Genomic DNA, 23,831 nt, shown 5'->3' on the forward strand with positions numbered 1-23,831 from the left:
CATAATTTTTCTTCTTACAGATACCACTCTTCTGACAATAGTGATTTGGAGAGCACTTAATAGGCAGATTGGAACCAAAGGCCATAGATAATTACCACCTCTGTCAGCAAACTCAAAATAGCAAAGCACTTAAATTTGGGACCCTCTGATATGAAGATGTTTATTAACATAATTTCCTTTTTTTCTAATTGGAAGTTTAAAAAACCCTAAATTTCAATGAACATATACATATGAGACACCGAGTTTTTATATATTTTTGACATTAGTGGCTTTATCAAAGTGTACTTAGAGACGATTTCCCCTATATGTTTCTCTCCAGTGTTAACTTGATGTTTTTTTCCTTAAAAAAACTTCAGGTAACACATTAAATACATTATTTGTTATTATGACATTATTGTGAAATGATGTAGTTTTTATTAAGTCTTTTAGTACACTAGCTATTGGATAACTTCCTGGAAAGGAAGTTCAACATATTGTCAATTCCTAATTAAACTTGATTTCTGACCTTACTAAATATTCATCCTCCTTGGGTGGTATCCCAAAACTACTAGCCAGTCATATGACTTGAGATCCAAAGCTGTGTGCATGAGATAGGATTTGGGGAGAAATTTGGGGGAGAATGTCTCCTGAGTGCAGAGTGAGGCAATCTCACAACAAATTAGAATTCTGTTTCCTCCCAGGAGGTCTCCTTGGCTGTAGAGTGAGAAAGATGTACTCCCTAAAAAGCCAATACCTCCCTCCCAAGTAATTCATGTTTATACTCTGCCAAACACTGCAAAGGAACACTTGAGCTCTACATTTTTAAAAAAAAAATTCTTCTCTAGCAAATAAGGCCACATCACTTTAATAGCTAGCCTCTATGTTCACATACTAAAGACAAAACATACCAGAAATTCAACTTATAACAAGACGTTACATCAGCAAAGGAGGATTGCTTTATCCACAGGAAGCTGTACACCAAGTTACAGAACAAAAACATGTCCTCTTGGATTTTGCATCAGTTTGCCTATATATAACCTGCTTCCCATGTTCTATGGCTCCCTACCCACCAGGGGCTCTGCCTAGAGGTACCAGCTTAGGGTTGTGCTATTCTTCCCCTCCCCCGACGAAGTACCAAACATCAGCTTTGAACCTACTGGCCTCAGAACAACTTGTCCACTGCAAAAATGTCCTACATTCTATTTACCTTTTAGAAGTACTTAGATATGATTTATTTTTAAGTTTCTCATTTTCCTAAACTGCTTCAGGGTTCAATCCTATTATTATCACATTCAGAAATTAATCACAGTTCTGTTAAAACATCTGTTTTAAATAGGAAGTTCAAGAAACTTCCTCTCTTGATTTGGACTTGTATTCCTCTTTTGGATTCAGCTTAGCTAATTAAAAATACTTCCGCTAATATGTTCTGTCATTTGCTCTAGGAAATTTTTGAACCAGATGATACAAACTCTCTTGGGAGTTCTCAACCACCTAATAATTTATTTGCTTCCTTCCAGCAGATTTCCCACTCTACCATCAGCCCAAATTATCTCCTTACCTCCCCAGGATGCAGAAGTCACCAATAATCACAGTTATAACTGATAAATTCTTTTTTGGCAAGCTAATTCTTATCTCCAGCATAGATTGCTGTTTTACAGATACAAGCAAATTTGAATTAGTTCCCATATATAACATTAACTATAAATAAAAATTAAGTAATGGAAAAATAGGTAAGTATTTGAGCAAAGCATGCTGAGGTTCTACTCTTTTAAACATAGATGGTAAATACCTAGGTTGTTCTAAGTCTATGGCTAGTCACAGAATAGCATGCAAAATAACATTATGTGTGAAAACTAAGGTCACTGCGCTTTTTAAATGAGGACAACAATATTCATCAAAATATTGTTGTAAGAACTTTTTCACATAGTTTCTATATAGATGTCTTAGTAGCTCAAAATCATTTAGCAGTATTATTTTGATCCAATGAGTATGAGTGTTTCAGTCTATGTATGAATGTACATTTTACTCACTTGTAGTAGTTTCATCATATGAAATAATGAATAATGTACTGGGAGAAACGGAAGAACTGATTTTTGGTCCTGGCTTTATCATTAATAAGATGCTTAGACATCTGTACGCCTCAGGGATTTTTTTTAAAGGGTTTGTTGCTGTTTGTCTTCTTTAGTAATAGATAATTATCCTCTTGATCTCTAAGGTCTATTTCAGTTCTAACCAGCTCTGTGATTTTGCATATATGTAGCATTAGCAGAAGTAGAGAGGCCAAAAGTACTTTTACCAGGTAAGTAATTAATCATTAGATCTTAGGAAAAGCATTGTAGCAGGATCTTGCAAGGTGCTTGCTAAACAATAGTGAAGCATATTATATTATGACTCTAAGAGAGAATGCCAGAATCATAAAAAATTATAGCTCAGTGCTAAATCATAGGCCAAGGTAGGGTGATATGCCAAAGGTTACACAACCTTTTGGTGGTAGAAAAGAGTATGGCTCCAGTCTCATGGTTTTCAGTTCTCTCAGGTATCAAGTCCATTTTTCAGCAGCCCTTCTTCTCTGGATATTCACCCTGATATCTATCCTAAATCTAAATCCTGCTTTTTGGTGGTGTTTGGTCCTTTAAAATGAGAGCCTCTCTGTCCTATTTTGAGGGTCCTTCATGAACTTGAAAAGCATGAGACAAACCCCTGAAACTTTCTCATTCTTGAAGTGCCTTTGTGTTCTGCTGGGGGAGTCGGAAAGGGTGAGGAAAGGGCCATTTGTAACTCATGCATGTACTGTGTGTTTATACTTCACAGAAAGCTCTCAGGCCCCTTTCTTCACAGGCCTGGTGGCTTCTGAGGTGAGAACTCCCCAGTCCAGGACTCCTGGCTGTTTTGCATCCATCACCTGCTGTTGTGCCTTTGGAGGGAAATAGAAGTAACTTTCACCACCCAAAAATGACAGTACCTGGACTTCCTGTAATTCTGCCATTTCATTACCTGTGTGTTCTCACACAGGACTTGTTAGTTCCTTCCACGTCATTCTCACTGGTTTGTGTTGCAAAGAGAGGAATCAGAAACAGCTCTTTCTTGCCCAACTTTCTGCCATTTTTCAGCTGCTAGTTTTGTTTATCTATAGTGAGTGCCAAGCTTTGTACAGCAGTGGACAGGCCTTTAAACCCCAGGGTAGATTCTGAAATAATAGTTTATCTTCCTAGAAGAGGCAATGTTCATAAAATAGGCTTTGATCAGAGAAGGACACATCCGCCAAAAGAAAAATAGGAGAAAGGGCAATACAAGGAGAAGGAACAAATTGAGCAAGTCAAGGAAGGGTGGCATGGCCTGACAGTCAAGCAATTATTTAAGCCTGGAGTGTGGGAGTCCCGCCAAGTGAAGGGAAAGATGCTCAGAAGAATGGAGAAGTAGAGCCCAGTCACAGAGTGCCTCAAGTACATAGCATTGTGTTCTGTGAGTAATAAGGAACTTTTGGGCAGTTTTCAAATAGAGATGATATGATATGATATGATATGATGTATGATATGATCAACTTGCATTTTGGAAAACTGCAAGAATGAAAAATGAATCCTAGAGTTTTGAGGCTGGAGATTACAAGACCAATTAGGAGGGTATCAGAGCAACCCAAATGAAAAGTAGTTAAAACCCTCAATTTAGGCCATGGTAGGGGAAATGGAGAGGAGGAGTCAGCTGCTAGAGATGTTAGTGGGTTAGAATGAGAGAATAAGCAGGACTTGCTGAATGAGGGCAGAAGGAGAAGGAGAAGCATAGATGGTTACCATGTTTCTAGCTTGGGAGACTGAATGGGTTAGATATCCCTGTTGAGATGGAGAATAATAAGAGAAGGAGAAGCTTTGGAAGAAGATGGGGCAGTATTGAAAATGGTTTTTAGACAAGCTGATTTGGAAATACACACTATAAAGATGGATACACAGTTGGTGATAGAAGTTTGGGAGTCATTGGCATCTGGGTGTAGATGAAATAACCAGAGCCAGCTTGTAGAGCAGGAACATGGCTCTTAATAGAGATGTGGGAAACATCAATCCTTATTGTGTATACATAAAATAAGGAGCCAACAAGGGAAACTGAAGCAGAGCAAAGAGGTGAAAGAAGCAGCAAAGCAGATTAGATATCTTGGTCATTGAGGGAAAAGAGCACAGCCTAACTCTGCCCTTGCCCTTACTAGAGACCAGAGGTTTGTTTTCTGGAAAAACTGACCTAAGAAGTTCTGGACCCAGACACAAGAATGGGCAGCAGACTGATTGCAGGGAAGTAAAAACTTTATACCTTGAGCTGTGAGATTCTCATCTTACCTCCCCTGACCAGAATTTGGATAGCCTGCCCCAGAAAGGTTACTGGAGGACTTTTTCCTTTAAAAACTATTAGAAGATGTAAAGAGAAAGAGGGAGAGAGAGAGAGAGAAAGAGAGAGAGAGGATAGATAGATAGATAGATAGATAGATAGATAGATAGTTACATAGATACATAGATAGATAGATAGATAAAGACAGATAGATGATAGGCAGATCAATAGATAGATCATTAGATAAAAGAAGTAGAATATAACCAATCAGGGAAACAGAGAACTCAACATAGGCAAAAGGGCAACAGCTGTGCAGCAGGCCTAGAAAACAACCAGTCCAGACTGAATATGGAAGCAGAGGGCTGAACTAGGAAGGCCTCCAGGGAAAAATATGAAACTGGTGTGTTTAAGTGTTTGGAAAAATTACTGATAGGTGTTTGGCAAGTCTAATGGAGCATTTGGAAAAATATATATATAGATATATGGAAAACCAAGCAGATGAAAAATTAAAACAATTATTCTTTTGAAGGGGGAAATGTGGTAAGAGGAAGAGAGCATAATCATAGTATACTACTTGGCTCAGCTGATAGTAATATTTATTATTTATTTATTTTTATTTATTTATTTTGAGACAGGGTCTTACTTTGTCACCCAGGTTGGAGTGCAGTGGCACTATCTCTCACTGCGACCTCTGCCTCTCAGGCTCAAGCAATCCTCCCATCTCAGCTTCCCGAGTAGCTGGGATTAAAGGGATGCACCACCATGCCCAGCTAATTTTTTGTATTTTTGAGGCTGCAGTCTAGGTTTTGCCATGTCATCCAGGCTGGTCTCAAACTCCTGAGCTCTAGTCATTCACCTGCCTCAGCCTCCCAGAGTGCTGGGATTACAGGCGTGAGCTACCGTGCCTGGCCAGATAACTATATTTAAATTTGCACTGCAAAACACATAAATATATAAATGTTGGCTGCTGATTTATCAAAAAGTTGAGGATGTAATCATATTGGGAAAATGAGAAAAAGGAAAGAGAAGGGATAAGTGAGAAGGTTAAACCTTCAACCATCAAAACAATAATGCGAAGACAAAAGAGATCTAAAATCTAGAAATAGTCACACTATAAGCACTTTAGTTAGAAATATGGAGATAAATGCCAGAAGAAAGAGCTAAGAGTTGGAAGTGATGTTCTCCGGGGGAAAAAACTGAGGGCTCAGGGAAGTGGTAAGGAACATCTGTTTTCATTGTCTTTTAGCTCTGGCTGATATTTGAACTATGTATATGAATTTCTTTATTAAAAATAAAAAGTGACTAATGATAAATGGGAAGTGTGAGACTGGAGGCAGGAAAAGTTGAATATTCTCTCAACTGCTCACCTGGGCATGGAAAGAGACTGGGCAGTAGCTACAGAGGACTGCATAGATGAAGGAGGAATTTTGCTAAAATGAGAGAGGTCAGAGGATAGCAAGTGAAAACAAGAAGTGGAAAGACCAGAGAACAAAGAAATAACCAATGATGAGACCCTAAAGAGACAGAAAGGAAACATTATCCAGGTTGGGAAAATTTGGGAATCATATCTTCCTGTTTCCTGGGAAATCCTCTCTATGCTCATCTCCTCATTACTCGTTCTCTCTCTCAGCCCTCCAGCCTCCAATATAAATGTGCTCTTCATATCTATAACCCCGTGTTTTTCCCAACAAGGAAAGTCTCACCCTTTCCTCAATATTCTGAATCTGAGGAATGAGAAATTTAAATATTTTTACACTTGATATTCTTAGACTTGTTTTCATGTCTACGAAATTATACTCTTCCCACACTACACATGAAAGCTATTTTTCACTTCTTTCTTGAAGACATTCGAGTAAGAGCTCTGGGTACACCCTTAACGAATACCCTAAAATCTCTAGAGAGAGCTCGATTGCCACCCATCAACCAGTCCTCACTGGAAATACAATTAAAACACCAGTAGAAACTGAATAACTTTTAAGCAGATGACCTAGATATATAGCTCACATGTAAAAAAATGATAAACACTCTTGGGGCTGTGTCCCATATAGAAACATTTCTGGAATCATGCATGTAAGCTGGACACCACTATAGTGTGCTGAAATAGTCAGCACATTATAATTATTCTCAGGCAGTGAAGACCAGGGTCTCCTCTGTAGCTGTGTAGATCGTGTCCTGCACATCCCTAGAGGGCACCAACACACTGAAGTCTGTGGAAATGGCCCACCCTTCCCACCCCAAAGTCACCCACCGTCCCAAGATTTCAGGGTGGGGCCTGAGCAGCAGCTGTACACATCAGCCATAGTGAGACCCCTTTTATTTTACTACGCAGTACGTTTCAGGACAGAGAAAATATTGCAAAGTTTTCATCCCATTCACCCCTACAAAAAGCACATTAAATTGCATCTTAAAAGTACTGTCTTCACAAATGGAAGTTGGATTTGTGGTACATTTAGTTCACCACCTCCTATCCCCAGTGGATTTTATTTCTAATGTGTGGCTTAAAGCAAAGCTATCCAATAAATATAGAGTGGGCTCTAAAATTACAAAGAAAAACTGTCATGGTAGTTGTTCTTTATCATTTCTGAAAAGCAAATCTGTGTTGTTCTGCCAAGTTTTTTTAACAGTTGTACTTTGTGGGTGGCTCTATTCCAATATCTAGATGTATAAACATCCTGTACACGCACTGTTAAGCCTTCAGAGCACTCTCCTGTAGATGGTATGGACTTCCTGGAAGAAACACCATAAGCATGATGTGAGAAGGTAAAAGCAAAAGCAGCAGCAAGCGGCAATAAGATTATGATAAAAATCACTGAAGAATGGCAGGTGGAGTCAAAAGGAATGCGGTGTTTGGTTCTTCTGACACCCTCATTTGCTCAAATACAATACGTTATGGTACAGTAACACTAAATACTTCACAAATGTCAGGTACACATTAGTAAAAACAATGAATGTCTTCATTTTTGAAAGGGTTGAATGTTCACTTTACAAAAGAGGAAAAATCTTGTAAAAAAATATGTCAGTATTCCAAATGGCAATCTCTCTTGTTCAAATTTACCCAAAATCATAAAGTGTTCTTTCTCAGTCTCTCCCTCTCCTTTGACCTTGAAATCCCATTACTATGGCAGGTCTTTAACATGGCTCCTCAATTTTCTTTTTTTTCCTTTTTTATTTTTTGAGACAGAGTCTCTCTCTGTCGCCCAGGCTGGAGTGCAGTGGCATGATCTTGGCTCACTGCAACCTCTGCCTCCCAGGATCAAGTGATTCTCCTGCCTCAGCCTCCTGAGTAGCTGAGATTATAGGCGCCCACCCCCACACTCGGCTAATTTTTGTATTTTTAGTAGAGATGGGGTTTCACCATGTTGGCCAGGCTGGTCTCGAACTCCTGGCCTCAAGTGATCCACCCACCTCAGCCTCCCAAAGTGCTGGGATTACAGGCGTGAGCCACCATGCCTGGCCACTCAACATTTTGTAATATAATGCCGAGAACTGATGAGCAGTAGGCAACAGCGATCTGATTAAAATGAATGTGAATACTATGAGGCATCTACATCTACCACCACTATATACAATTCAAGCCCAAGTTCTGCAAGCAATAGAAAATCTGGTGTGGAAAGGAACTCAGAGAAGAGCTTCGTTATCATGAAACATGTTGAATCATGAGATAAAAATCTAATCATACATCTTTTTTTTAAAGAAGTATGCTTTTTCCCAAATATCAAGAACAGGTGCTATCCATATAATTTTGGAACACTCACAATTCAAAAATGGAAAACTAAAAATCTGTGACTTTTTGCTGTTCTGTTTTTGTAAAGTTCACTCAGTTGGCTCAAAAATGTCAGCAAAGGTGCAGCCTACATGAGATCTTGTGCGCTAAGCTGTGGGTTACTAGCCTTGAACTCGTTTGTGGTTATGTGGCTATGAAACACAAAGCCCACCTTAACATGGTTAATCTCACAGATACACCTGGCATTTTGCATTCACACTCTGCTTCATGCTTATTAAAACATGCCTAAAAATGAAAGAAACTGATTCAAACAAGAGTAAAACTGACAGAAATAATCCACTTCTCCACACCACACACACACACATACACACCCAAATCATGAACTGGTTTTACACTTGCAAGTCTATACTTAATTGAGAAAAATATTTGAATTCAATTAAGATATGCATGATGTCATTTTTTCCCTTGGCATTAATGTATCAGAATTTACTTTCTGCTATTTTCTATCCATCACAATCTCTGTTGAGCTATAAAAGGCCATTTGGCAGCTCTTTTCAAACTATTCCACAATTTAAATCAATTGCACACTTGAATAGAGCACGAGTCTGACATTAATGATTTTAAAATTACTGCCTAAGAAATTCTGGGAATCTTATGGAGGAGCTAAAACTTCTACAATACACACAGACACACACAAATAAGTAAAACTCTGTTCTTAGGATTCCATATTTCATTTCCATTTTATTACACATTCATATTATTTCCTGAAATCATCTTAGAACCTTTTGTTTTTGCAAAATTTTAGAGGTCCAGGCCCTGTGATAGCTACGTGATGTTTTTTCCAGCACATAAAGCAAATTCATGATGTGAAAGAGGCAAATGACAATAGTTAAAGTATGTCTTATTTTGTAATAGGATTTTTTTAATAAAAAATTATTGTGGAACAAGGTACATTAAATTTGGCTTGCAATTAGGAAATATGGGAGCCGGCCTTGAAGAGCATGTGATTGAGTCCCCACATCTAACTGATGAGGAAACAGGCTCAGATGGGTCTATTGATGGGTCCACTTGCTAGAAGCAAAACTGGAACTAGAAACCACGCCCTGGCTTCTAGGCCGCAAGCAATAGTTTTGCTAATTTTGTTCCCCAGCATCAAAACAAACGCACAAAATGGGAAAGACAAATGGTTATTAGTTGGTTATTTTATAAACACAATATTTAAAACTTAAATTAGTACATGTAAAGAACTGGCACAAACAGATGAAGGTTCACTTTCACGGCAGCAGTAGCATCTGCACAACATACCCCCTTAGCCACTGCCCTCAGCCCTTCCCCCCTCCGAGAGAGGTGGTGCTGCTGGCTGCAGATTTCTTCAGCTCTATTTTCATAGACTGAGTCTCAGCTCGAGGCTCGAATTTGGTCAGATTTCCTGCTCCTGGGGCTGCCACTACTGGCTTTCCTGCTTTCATACCTTTTGACATAGGAATGCGGGTGGGTGTAGGCCGCTGGGATGACCCGTCTTGTCCTGACTGTAAGAGAGAAAATACGTAGATACAAGGGAGATGTTGGTGAGTTTCCTCTGGATATGCCATCAATCTGAACATTAGTGGGACTCTTGCCACACAGGAACACCCACAGAAGACCCTTCCCCAGATAAAATAATTGTGAGAAACTTGGAGTTTGTATCTAATCCACTCTGATTATCTCCCCTTCCCTTCACTTAAAACAACTTTGCTTGAAACTTCCTTCTCTTCTGAAGCACTAACTTACCTTCTCTGCCCTTACTGAAGACGGCCTTAACTCCAGTTTCACAGAGGAAATAAATATAGACCACCAGGCAAAAACTCAGGCAACTTTACTCCTACTGCTCCCTAAATTAACTCTACACTCCCTCCTTTCTTCCATTTCAGATGAAGCCACTCTCTTTTCACCTCCTAAAGACCTCAGAATCTTCGCATGTTATTGTCGCTGCTGACCACATCCTCCTTTTTAAAGTGCTCCTAACACTGTCTTGCTGTGATTTCTTAGGACAGACTCATCAATTCACCTCTCATATCTGATGACCCCTTTTCAATCTCTTGCTGGTTTCTTGTTCTCTACTCTGCCTGCCTTCTAAATGTGTCACCATGTTCCATTCTCAGCCTCCTTTTAATGTTTAACATTCACCCTGAGAATTGCCTTAGTTATTACCCCATGTGTTCAAACCCTGGGATCCCTAGGCTTCAGTGCCCTCTAGAAATGCAGATCCTTATTCCCAACTACTCACTGGACATTTCTGATGTTCCCCAGACATCTTAAATATAACATGCCCCAAACATTACTTATCCTCTCTCCTAAACAGCTAGTCCCCCTGAAGTTTCTCATCTTATTCTCCCAGACAGCCAAATCAGAAACCCAAGAGTCACCCTCTCTACTCAATTTGTCATGAAATCATTATGATTCTGTCTTCACTATATCTCTGTCCTCATTTTCACTACCATAGTTCAAGCCTGCTCCATCATTAAGATAGAGAATTGCAACAGCATCCCTGTCCCTCCAAGTTATCCTTTAAACTGTTTTCCACACACGTTTCTAAAACATAAACGGTATGTTTTTCTCATGATCATCACCCTTTCAGTGGCTCCCTTTATCTAATCTATAAATATCAATTTCATAATGAGACATGTATGTGCCTCCCTTCAATATCCAACCCCAGTTTGCTTCCTTATTTTCTGCCCTTGCATTTTTTGCCCCATGCGCAACTGTTAGCAGCACAACGGGACTGCTCACCATTCCCCAAGCACGCCAGGCTCCTTCACACTGTCGTGCCTTCGCACATGCTGTTCTGTCTACAAAATCCTTCTCTTTTCCTTCTTGAAAATCCCTCTTTAACTGTGAAACCTCCACTTCTGTGAAGCCTTCTCCATTGGCTCGTTTGTACATACCTCTATCATAGAACCACTAAGTAGATTCCAAACCTGTCTATTCCACTGAGTCAAGAACTTCTACAGTCCTCCTGGCTTCCCAGCACCTAGCCCATGCCTAAAGTGTAGCTGACACTCAACAAATGTTGAATGAATAAATGTACAAATGAACTACCCTCAGTGTTTAAATTCTAAGAGGAGTATTCCAAACCTTTTGTCCTTGATTTTATGAGATCTGATATACTTAAAATAGGTGGACCATTCAGAACTTAGAAATCTTAGACAGTTGCTTTGAAATGCTACCCGTGTATGAGGTTTAATCAGTAGTCAAAAATGTCAATACAGAGGGTAGGGCTACCTTGATCTGACACTTAAAAATGGTAAGAAAATGTTACGGCAGAAAATATGCTTTAAGTTACAATGATTTATACCTCCAATATCTTTTTATAAAATGCAGCAGAAAGAAGCAAAACCCTACACAACCAAGCTATGCTCTATGTTACCTAAAAAGCAGTATCGGACCACCTGAGGACAGTGAATAATTCTGAATGCTATTTGGCTCATAAAGAGCCAATAAGTAAAAGCTTTACTGGCAAAGCAATTAGTAATTCACACTTTGGAGCCTGCCTCGAGTCTATGTTTGTGCATAGAAAATTAAAGTAAATCATATTAAGAATATAGGAAAATAAGCCACAGTTTCTATATTTAAATTATGAGCTTCCTGTCTTTCTTAAGAGATTTCAATTTATGCTGTAGAACTTGTTCAGGGTCTAGAAATCACAATTTCTAGTCTATTAGCTTAAGTTAACATCTAAACAGTACAAGCTCTTCTATAATTACATTTGCCAATTTGCCACCAATAAATGAAGACAATCACTGGAAGTATTTTGAAAAATATAATTTATAATTTATTTATTTATTTACTTTTTTGAGACACGGTCTCACTCTGTCACCCAGGCTGGAGTGCAGTGGCATGACCGTGGCTCACTGCAACCTCCATCTCCTGGGTTCAAGTGATTCCTGTGCCTCAGCCTCCAGAGTAGCTGAGATTACAGGTGTGCACCACCACACCCAGCTACTTTTTTTTTTTTTTTTTTTGTATCTTTAGTAGAGATGATGTTTTGCCCTGTTGGCCAGGCTGGTAGAATTTAAGTTCCGGCTGTGCTTTGCACATGCTTTTCAATAATCATTCATTTAGCCTTCCAGCTAGTTTGTTTGTTTGTTTGTTTGCTTGCTTGTTTGTTTGAGATGGAGTCTTGCTCTGTCACCCAGGCTGGAGTGCAATGGCACAATCTCAGCTCACCACAACCTCCGCCTCCTGGGCTCAAGTGATTCTCCTGCCTCAGCCTCCCGAGTAGCTGGGATTACAGGTATCTGCCATCATGCTCAGCTAATTTTTGTATTTTTAGTACAGACAGGGTTTCACCAAATTGGCCAGGCTGGTCTTGAACTCCTGACCTCAGGTAATCCACCTGCCTCAGCCTCCCAAAGTGCTGGGATTACTGGCATGAGCCACCGCACCCAGCCCCAGCTATTTATTAAATAAATATTTATGAAGCACATGCTGTCTGCAAGATATGATTAAATAAAATACAGTTTTTATACATGTAAACTTACTTCTCTTTCACTTCTAAAAAAGTTTTTGATATTAAAATCTTCTCATCTTATTTTGGGATAAAATATGACTGTGGCCATATATAACCACATATTGAATATTTTAGTTTATAGAAACATAACCTAGGAGCAATTTTAATTCTTCCTCCATATAGACCATTTCCCCCGTCTCCATTTAAAAAAAGTATCTTAAACATTAAAATCAAATTTTAAGCCTTCTGATTACTATATGCTACCATTTCAAAGAGGCTATCTTTGCAAGTATTTTATGGCACTCTCCATAATTTACATGAATAGGTGAAGTTTTCCCTCAAAGTTGGCCTAATTTATTAAACTATTAGGTCACTTTTTACATTCAGTTCTCAGTGTGGATGGTCCTCTGGGAAGCATCTGTTGGTGGATTCAGGTAGCATGAGAAGCATGTGGCCGGGTTTTACTGTGGGTGCTGGGTAGTCTCACTACTCACGTCTCCCTCCCTCTACGGGCCTGCCCTTTGGAGCCTCTTCTACTCACCACTGACTGGGTTCCTCGAGCAGATGACGTTGTGACCGGTGTTATGGTGATAGTGCTCGTCACTTTGCTTGCACCAGGCCGTGAGGAGAGGTGATTCCTGGGAGAGCGAAGGACAGTGCCGGTGGAAACCTCCTTTTCGGCTGTCACGTTTACTGGTCGGACAGTAATAACTGGACTGACTCCTTCACCTGAAGTCCCAGGGGACCGTTTAAACTGAGACCCTAAGTGAATGTGAATTTTATTGTCCTCTGTGGTTATGATATTGGCATTGGAGTTGTATTTCCGTACTGGAGTTGGAACAGTCTGTTTTTCTGGGGTGACTTTGAGGATTGTCCGTCCCATGGGCATTTCCTGGGATTCGGGAGAAACTGCAATCTCAGCTGGTGCTGCTGATGTAGACACCGTCATTATCTGAATAGGGGATGTGGGCCTGTCTGCAAATGCGCCTCTTCCACTTTCTGGAGTCTTCTCTCTGGAAAATGTAGTAATTGTGACTGGGGACATGGCTCGTTCTGGGCCAAGAGCAGTATCTCCACTTTTTTGTTTTTGAGGCATAACGTTTGGTGATGGAATAATGGTTATTCTTGGTTTCTGATTCCCTAAGGTAGGAATGACAGTGGTACTAGAAAAAAATTCTTCAGATGTCGGGCTTGTTATCTCCAAAGTCGCAGTGCTGTTCTCGTGGTCTGGTGTCACTCGAATATGCAGGGGCTGGCCCTGCTTTGGTGAAAGGACTACCTCTCCTGGATGCCCTGGACTGGAATTTGTTCGGGGCCCTTTCTCCTGAGTGATGGAGGGGCCGTTTTCCCTCTTTCTCATCCATGGAATCCAAGACTTTCTCATAGTGAGCTCATTTGCTGCTGGAGGATACCTATCTAGAACAGAGGATCTTTCCACGGGTTTCTTCAATCCCACCTGCCGAAGATTACTCATAATATGATTTTCTTCCTGGAAGGATTTCCGTATGAATACAGCTGGCGTTTCTTCCTCTGCTGCTTCACTGCTGACTGCATCAGTCTGGACTCCAGTTGACGTCACAGGAACATCCACCATTCTTCTTCCATTCACACTGGGCCTAAGAGCTCTGCTGTAGCGCTTGGAAAGCTCCAACTCTTTGGTCAGATTGAGAACCTCCTGCCCCATGTTTTTGTTCTTATTTTCTTCTTCCATAAATCTTTGTTGAAGTACAGAATAATCTACCTGGAGCTGAGAAAGCTGATCTTCTTTGTTCATTAATTCGTGAATCTTCTCTTTAAGAGCTTGTACTTCGGCTTTTAAGTCTCGACTTTTAGCTTCTTCCAACCGAAATCTGTGTCTCAGTTCAGCTTCCTGGCTCACAACCTCACCCTTCTCTATTGCTTTATTCTTGGCAATTTGGTGCTTGATCTCCTCTAGTTGTTGAGAGAGGAAGTTAGCCTTATCCTGCTCAGTTCTAAATTTCTGTTCCAGCTGATCATACTCATCTTCTGTCTTCATCAAATCCCCTTCGACCACTTCCAATTGTTGGAGACGTTTCTTCAGTCTCTCAATTTCAAGTGTTAGTTCCTTAATCTTATTATCTTCCGGGCAGGTGAGCTCAGACCCTTTTCGTGATCTTCCTTTTGTTATTTCTCTTTCCACTTCCTCTATACCATCAAGTCTCTTCTTTAGTAAGTCAACACTGCAGCTTAATTCAGAGGATTTTTCTTCTTCACTTTTCAATTTGCCTATCAACTCATCTCTTTCTCTTGTCAAGTTGTATACTTTTTCCTCCATTTCAGATTTTAGTTTTAAAAGTTTCTTACTTTCTTCAATTAGTTTTTCAGTTACATCCATAACTTTTCCTTGTTCCACCTTAAAATTTTTATTGAGTCCATCCACTTTTCTCTCTTCTTGTTTTATTTTTTCCATCATATTTTTCCTTTCATCAACCAGCATCACGGTAAATGACTTCAACTTGGTAAGATCATCTTTTAGGCTTAATTCAGCCTTTTCCAATCTACTTTCAGAACATTCCAATTCTTTAACTCGACTCTTGACCACCTCCAATTCATTTAGCAGGTCTTTGGTTAAGTTCTTTTCTTTCTCCAGATTTAAATGTAGCTGGGTGCACTCAGATTTACTCTTGCTAAATGCTTCTTCCAGTTTCTCTAGTTCAGACATTCTCTTCTGTAGCTTCTCAACTTCAAGTCTGAGCTCCTTACTATGGTGTTCTTCCTCTTGCAGCTTCTTCCTCAATTCCCTACACTGGGATTCAGTTTTAGTGATCTCCTCATCTTTACCTTCCATTTCAAGCACACGCTTTCGAAGATTTTCCACTTCTGCCATGAGGCTAGAGTTTCCACATTCTCCTTTGGCAATTTTATCTCTTAATTCTTGAAGTTCTTCCTCTGCCTTCTGCAGATTTTTGTTGGTCTCTTCTAGCTCCTCGATTCTTTGGGTTAAGCCAACCAGCTTGAGTCTAAGTTGCCTATTGTGAGACTCTTGATTAGCCAGTTTAGCGTTCATCTCTTCATGCTCTTGAGAAAACCTCGAAGCCTTGTGTTCAAAGTCCACTTCTAACTTGAGCAATTTCTGTCTGTCTTCTTTGGATTTGGAAGTAATGGCTTTGAGCTTCTCTTCTTCTTCCCTCAGCTTCTGAGTAAGATCCTGTACTTTCTGGCTTTGCAGGCCAAGTTGTTCAATGTGCATTTGTCTTTCATCCACCAGCATGAGTGCAAAGGACTTGAGTTTAACAAGCTCATCTCTTAGTTTATTGAGTCGTTTAGCATTTTCCTTTTCTTTGCGGGCTTGATAAGCCTTTTCTTGTTCAAGGAGCTTTTTTAACCTATAAAATAAAATATACCTATATGTTAAAAGAGTAATCAGCAAACAGATTTAAGCATTGATATTAAATAAAAAACAAAAAGCCACTACAATAAATCCCTTATCAATTGCTATAATCTCAACGTTTAAAGAATAGCCATTAATGAAATGAATGGGAAGTCAAAATATTAGTTACCCTTAGGGGTAGTGGCTAGAAGGGGGCATGAGGAGGGCTTTGAGTGTAACTAGTTTCTCTTTTGTAATTTGCATGCTTGCTATACAGGATTGTTTAGCTTACCTTATGAAATTTCAGTAAGCTGAACACTTCCGAGTATCTTTCTGCATGTGTATTATACTTTAATACAGTAGCCATTAAGTAAAACTTAGGTTGTGCAATAATAATGACTATTTACATAATGTCTTTGTATCCTTGGTGTTAGCATTTACTTTATTCTCAGAGTAACCCTATGAGATATGTATTGCTACTATCATCACCATGAAAAAACATGAGATACAGGGGAATTATGTAGCCTGCTACAGATCCCAGAGTCAGTAAGTGGCAGGGCTGGGTTTCAAACTTAGCCAGGAAGCCTTCAAAATTATTGCTCTCCACCTCTGCATCATATGATTTGAGGAGATAAATTTACTTTAAATGATGGTAAAGTTTCAGAAAAGAAGCAGCTTTGGGTTTTCTGATTTTAAACCCTTGACGTAAACTACGTAACTGTCACCTGGAAGGGAAAAAGTATGACTGGCTTTCTGATACAAAAGCTGATTTACATAAATTGATTTTAGTTCACACCAGAACTGGCACAGGATTTTTTTATTTAAACAATACTTTTTTAATCAAGAACTAGATAGCAAGGAAATCTGTATATCAATACGAAAATGTGGCAGCCACAGGAATTATTGTTTCACCTGTGTGAAATACATTTTCTCTATGGCATTTATGAATATCTGTAAAAAGTAGGAATATAAATATGCTGAAGTAGCTATTTACCATTCTTGGGTTGGTCAGTTAACTTGTACTAATTTTAATAGTTTTTTATTTACCCATAAAACAATTAAAATTATAATCATATTTGCCAAGTTCGTGTAAGAATGCATTTTAGTAATTAATAGGTTTATAAGGGAAGCAAGTTATAAACAACCAATGACATGCACTTATTTAAGTATAATAGATTTTATTCTTTCAGTGTATTTTGCTCCTTTACTATTCTGACTGATTAATTTCATATTTATGACTAGATTAGCTGTTAGCCAAGTAAATAGAATTTAATAGTCTCACATTGCATTGTGCAAGAAATATTTGTGTGTTTTTTTTTTACTTGTCACTGACTGAAAGCTGGTGTGCAAGAAATATTTGAACATACATTAGTTAAGCACAATAGAAGCTATTAATAATTAAATACAGTGTGAGATAAGTATTACAGAAATGGCTCTGATCATGTCATTAAGATTTTTTCATAGAATTTACTTTTATAAAGCATGATTGTGTCTCAGCATCTCTAAACTAATGCATACCCTCCAAAAATCATTATGACTTTATTCCTAAAATAGGAGGAAAATATGATCTTCAAGTCCTACTGATTTGCCTAATACTGTAACAGCATCACTAAATGTGGTCCTTACATGTAGAAAACAGCATTTTATTGACCATGTTCTCTTTTTACTAGAAGTTGAAACAACTGAAATAATGTCATAGAACCATAGATTAGGGGAGAAACTTTTCAGGATATTTTCAACGTAAAATACCATTTTCAAATTCCTTGCCCTTAACTGGACTGTTAGAGATTAATTTATTGAAAACGTTACTGCTTCCAATTCTAAGCTTAACATGTTAAAGCTTCTAAAAATATATTTTTAGGAATACTATGCCTCTATACTGTTAGAGGCAGTGGATTGGAGTGACTACAACATAGGTTTTGGAGTCAGACAATCAAATCTGAATTCTGACTCTGTCACTTTCTAACTGTGTAATCTCTGGCCAATCACTGAAACTCTCTGATTCTCAATTTTTTCACCAGTAGAGGAAAGAGGGAGGGATATTAACCCATTTATGCTGGAGGTTGCAATTTTTTTGTGTGAAAAATCAGACCTTGGCGATGACCTTGAGAAGCAGGATATAAATAAATCCCACAAGCTTAGCGTTCCAATAATGGAACACTAATACCAACCATATAGAATTGTTGTGAAGATTAATTGAAATAGTAGAAGTAAAGTGACAGATACATAGACTCAATACATGAATGTAATAAAGCACAAAAAGATAAGAACTATTGTATATACTATTGGCTTCATCTGGAAAGACTGTCAGTGCTTTCTATGTTTAACCAATAAATATTTTTGTCATTATCCTGTCTTTGATAGTAAAACTTGGGGCACTAATGTTTCAGCCAGAGAAAAGCAGAAGGCATTCCAATCAGTGGGAAATTCCATGAGCTAGAGCGTGATCTCGGCAGGAATTTGGCTTCCAGGAAACCACATTTTTCACGTTCTCCTAGCTGTGATTATTTCTGTTTTTCTAACCCCATTAGCTTACTCTCCCTCCTATTCTCTTTCACCACATCTTAAACCATGCCCATCTCATAGTTAAAGTGGCTCTACAGCAATACCAGGCTCATTCTCTGTGTGCTCCCAAAACCCAGTTTCCCAGTTGGTACAGCTGAGGGTCAGATCCAGGATCAAGGTAAAGTTGCTCAGCTCATTTTGGAAGGCCTGCCAATGCCTTCTGCACAAATAGACCTGCAATCAAACTTCTTACAGGCAAGACGTTGGGGATGGGAATGATGGGATTCAATACCTGACCTCCTTGATAAGTTCATGTCCAGTAAGTCTCTCCCGTTATCTAACATCCCTTGCAAATGCTGTGTCCTCTGCTTAGTATTTCCTCCCTGCTCCTTTTTTTTTCATCCTGTCACACGTCACACTCAACTGAATGTTCCTGGCTAGCTTTTCATCCTTCAAGTTTCACTTCAATGTCACTTCTTCAAACCCAATTAAGTCAGAACTTCTTATAGACTCCTGTAATATCAATATCCTACAGTCTTTTTTTTTTTTTTTTTTTTTAGAGACAAGATCTTGTTCTGTCACCCAGGTTAAAGTGCTGTGGCATGATTATAGTTCACCGCAGCCTCAACGTTTTGTGCTCAAACTATCCTTCGACCTCAGCCTCCCAAATGGCTGGGACTACAGGCACATAGCACCATGCCTGGCTAAGATTTTTATTTTTTGTAGAGACAGAGTCGCCCCGATGTCACCTAGGCTGGTCTTGAACTGCTGGGGTCAAGTGATCCTCCTGCCTCAGTCTCCCAAAATGCTGGGATTACAGGTGTGAGCCATCATGCCTGGCCCAGTTTTCTTTTATAACACTTAATCAACATATTTTTTTTCTAATAAAAAAGTTATATTTACTTAGAAGCATTCAGAATGTCAACAAAACAGCTGCAACTTTTTTCTTTGCAATTACAGAGTGGTATTCAGTTAACAGAACAACAATTATTTCATATAAGCTGCATCAGAGACAACTGAAAAAGAAAAAACTACCATCCCCATATATAATTAATTTGTGCTGTGCACCAACAAGAACCTGCTTTAAATCCATGCCAATTTACAACCTCCATACTGTCCCAGGCAAGGTTAGTGGCTATTGAAAATACTACCAGGACAGGACTATCTAAAGACACACTCTGTAGAGTGTTAACTATACAAAAAAAAAGACACTGTGCAGTTTAAAAACAAATCTTGCACAGCTTTACATTTCAATTTTTTTCTTTAAAAAGAGTGAGTTGTGTACAGGGAGGTTAAATGCTTTATAGACATGAAAAAAAACTGTGCTAGAACCAACTTATTAATCATCGTCATCTTCTTCATCTTCATCTTCTTCACCTTCTTCCTCCTCTTCATCCTCTTCATCTTCCTCCTCTTCCTTCTTTTTCTTGCTTTTTTCAGACTTGACAATTCCCTTTTTTGCTGCATCAGGCTTTCCTTTAGCTTGATATGCAGCAATATCCTTTTCTTATTTTTCCTTCAGCTTCGCAGCCTTCTTTTCATAAGGCTGCTTGTCATCTGCATCAGTGTTATTTCACACCTGTCCCAGTTTCTTCCAGCATCACCAATGGGCAGGCCAGGATGTTCTTCTTTGATTTTTGGGCGATACTCAGAGCAGAACATGAAAAAGGCCGAAGGAGAGCTCTTGGGTGAACTGGAGTCCTTGAACTTCTTTTTTGTCTCCCCTTTAGGAGGGCTATAGATTTCATTTCTCTTTCATAATGGGCCTTGTCCGCCTTTGCCATATCTTCAAATTTTCCTTTCTCTTTAACAGACATGGTCTTCCACCTCTCTGAGCACTTCTTAGAAAACTCTGAGGCCGGACCCGGTGGCTCACGCCTGTAATCCCAGCACTTTGGGAGGCCGAGGCTGGCGGATCACAAGGTCAGGAGATCGAGACCATCCTGGCTAACACGGTGAAACCCTGTCTCTACTAAAAATACAAAAAATTAGCCGGGCGTAGCGGCGGGCGCCTGTAGTCCCAGCTACTGCGGAGGCTGAGGCAGGATAATTGTGTGAACCCGGGGGGCGGAGCTTGCAGTGAGCTGAGATTGTGCCACTGCACTCCAGCCTGGGCAACAGAGCAAGACTCCGTCTCAAAAAAAAAAAAAAAGAAAAGAAAAGAAAACTCTGAGAAGTTGACTGAAGCACCTGGGTGCTTCTTCTTATGCTCCTCCTCCGGACAAGTTTGCACAAAGAATGCATATCATGACATTTTGCCTCTCAGCTTCTTAGGATCTCCATCGCCCATGTTTAGTTATTTTTCTTCAGCAAGGCAGAGTCGCCCAGTGCCCGTCCGGCTCTCATTTGCCCCGGTGCTGTCTCTATGGAGCTCAGTTACTGCAATGGCTGTCCCAACTTATAATTTTTTTAATGTCTGCCTACCTCTGTTAATGCAAATTCCATGAGGGTAGCTGCCATGTTTGTCTTGTTTGCCCCCTAGCGTAATGCCTGACACATAGGATGTGCTCAAGAAATATTGACTGAATGGATAAACAAGAGAAAGAATGAAGATATAAACTTGAATTAGAAACATAAATCTGTAGGCTGGGAGCGGTGGCTCAAGCCTGTAATCCCAGCACTTTGGGAGGCCGAGGCAGGCAAATCGCTTGAGTCCGGGAGTTAGAGACCAGCCTGGGCAACATGGCAAAACCTCATCTCTACAAAAAAAAAACAAAACAAAACAAAGCAAAAAAACAAAAATTAGCTGTGTGTGGTGGCATGTGCCTGTAATCCCAGCTACTCAGGAGGCTGAGGTGGGAGGATCACCTGAGCCCGGGAGGCAGAGGTTGCAGTGAGCCGAGATCACATCACTGCATTCCATCCCGGGCAAAAGAACAAGACCCTATCTCAAAAAAAAAGAAAAAAAGAAAACAAATATAGATCTGGAAATTACCTAAATAGAGATGTATTAACTAAAGTTCTCCACGATGCTGAGTGAGTATACATTTTTGTTAAACAGATATTGCAGTTGTTATTAGGCCAGCAATTTTATATTAATATTAGATGAGTTCCTCTAATGAGCAATGGCCTCCCTTGAAGAACGTGTCCATTTTAATTGTCAGCCTATTAGAAAAGAAATGTGTCTCTCAACTGAGAAACCTCAAATGAGGGAGGGAGCCTTCTCTATATGGGCTGAGCAAGATATCCCTTACTATCTGTCTACCTGTAGCACTGGAGGCTGAACAACCTCTATTTAACCTATAAAACAGCTATGGGAGTATTAGCACAGGCTGAATTAAGGCTTTTTTTCTCTCATAGGTTTTTGTGTCACTAGTTTGTCTTAGTTCTTCTTCCTCCTCCTCCTTCTCCTCCTCTTCCTCTTCTACTTCCTCCTTCTCCCCCTCCTTCTTCTTCAAGATGGGATCTTACTATGTTGTTCAGGCTGGTCTCAAACTCCTGACCTCAAGCAATCCTCCCATCTTGGCCTCCCAAAGTGTTGGGATTACAATTGTGAGTCATTGTGCCCAGACTGTTGTAGTTTTTTTTGTTTTTTGTTTTTGTTTTTGTTTTTGTTTTTGTTTTTTTAAAGGAAAGGGATTTTCACCCACAGTTGGATCAAAATCTAATGTGGAGCAGTACACCCTTGGGTCTATTGGGAAGAACAGTGGTAATTAAGGTGACAGAACTCCTAGGAGGAAAGAAAATCAGAGGGAAACATGCGGTCATTTTGTCAGCCATCCCACCCTACATAGAAATTTTCACAGCGCTAAAAAGCTTAGTAATTGTTAGATTTTTATTTCCATAATGGAGGTGATATTTCCTTAGACATAGAAATGAATGTGATCCCCAAAGTAGAACATATCTAAAGAGAGAAAAAGGATAGGATGGAGAAAAAACTTTGGGAAATGTCCAAAAATGAGAGATAAAAAGAATTAGAAGGACCTATGGAAGGCCTGTGCAGAGAGAGAAGAGGAGAAACAGATACAGAGAAAGAGGGAGCCATGGAGAAACACAGGAGCACCCAAGGAAGAGGGTTTTGGGAAGGCAGGAACAGGCTTGTGTCTCACTTTATCCACCTCCCCAGTCGATTCAGCATTCCACTTGCAGATGTTTTTTTCTCTTCCCTCATATTTAGAAATCCTCATTTTACATTAAACAAGCATTCGGCATTCAGAAATATAGCATGTATGTATTCACAAAACATAATGCCTATGGCATATTACATCTCTCTTTTTTTTCAACAATTTCCTAATAGTTACAATTTCATTTTGCACTTTAAACAATTAATTTGCTCTACATTACTGGGCACCATTTCCGTGTAATTATGCTATTTAAGAAGCAGAATAAGAGATTTAAGTTTTGCTTGTGCCAACTAGTCTTACCACCTCCTCTCCATTCTCTTCTCCGCTCACCTTCCCATTCTTCAACTATGCCTTGATTCTAAATATATTAGCATGAAAAGGAAACAAACCAGAAGACTAAGACTAAAAAAAATAAATTAGTACCCTGATTCCCATCAGCAGTCACAGGTAGAGCCCTAAGTATCCTAAAATCAAACTTTTTCTTGGCAAATTTTAAATTTTCTGCAAGCATTTAGTCCTCTTTAGAGAACAAAGACAAGTAAATGAATTAATAGATATTTTAAATTGTTATTGCCTTTCTTAATAACTATTCTTAAATGTATTCTTAATTTCTTATTTCATACTGAATAAAATTATACTTTTTCTTGAGACAGAGTCTCAATCTGTCACTCAGGCTGAAGTGCAGTGGTGCCATCTTGGCTAACTGTAACCTCAGCCTCCCGGGTTGAAATGATTCTCCCACCTCAGCCTCCTGAGTAGCTGGGACTACAGGCATGTGCTACCACACCTGGCTAATTTTTGTATTTTCAGTAGAGACGGGGTTTTACCATCTCGGCCAGGCTGGTCTAAAACTCCTGACCTCAGATGATCCACCCACCTCGGCCTCCCAAAGTGCTGGGATTACAAGCATGAGCCACTATGGCCAGCCAAAATTATACTTTTTAACTTGCAAATTGATCACTTATCAGCATGTTCAGAAATTTAATTATTTTCAACTAGAAGACTTTAAAAGTGTGGGCCCAGAAGTTTTTCCTTTATTATTTTTATTTTTTGCCATTTAGAAAACTCTTTATTAATGTGATTTTTTTCTTACATTTAATTAAATAATGGCAATTGGATTAAAAACCCAGGTAAATGAGTGGCATAGTAGTTCCATTCTGAGCTCCAAATGTGAATTTAGAATTTAATAGCTGAACTTTATATTCCCAAATGTTCTATGATTGTTGATGGTGCATACATTTGTCAAGATTCATCAAATTATATAATTAAAATTGGTGAATTTTACTGTATGTAAATTATATCTCAATTAAAAACCAGAAAAAAAAAAAATTAAAACCCTGGAAAGTGTTCCGAGATGTCAGATAAAGGGAGAAAGATTGTAAACAAATATTACTAGCGAGTGACTTAAAATATGATAGAAAACATAAA

The 23,831-nt window shown here is 39.2% G+C and overlaps 1 protein-coding gene and 1 pseudogene across 5 annotated transcripts in view; both read right to left on the reverse strand.

The window, feature by feature from the left end:
* FILIP1 (filamin A interacting protein 1) overlaps positions 1 to 23,831 on the reverse strand; it is a 200,186-nt gene that overhangs the window by 7,378 nt on the left and 168,977 nt on the right. The window contains exons 5-6 of one of the 5 annotated variants that reach the window (XM_001144104.8): positions 13,045 to 15,850; positions 9,486 to 9,543 (exon numbers count right to left, since the gene is read on the reverse strand). In XM_001144104.8, coding sequence (XP_001144104.1) covers positions 9,486 to 9,543; positions 13,045 to 15,850 — 2,864 coding nt within the window. Of the gene's footprint in view, positions 1 to 8,735; positions 9,544 to 13,044; positions 15,851 to 23,831 lie in introns of those variants that run through there. The other 4 variants (XM_009451565.5, XM_001144185.6, XM_009451566.5 and 1 more) reach the window with 4 other exon arrangements.
* Positions 19,582 to 20,724, reverse strand: LOC107975201 (high mobility group protein B1-like; annotated as a pseudogene).

This window comes from Pan troglodytes, chromosome 5, assembly GCF_028858775.2.
Source record: "Pan troglodytes isolate AG18354 chromosome 5, NHGRI_mPanTro3-v2.0_pri, whole genome shotgun sequence".
NCBI classification, from domain to species: domain Eukaryota; kingdom Metazoa; phylum Chordata; class Mammalia; order Primates; family Hominidae; genus Pan; species Pan troglodytes.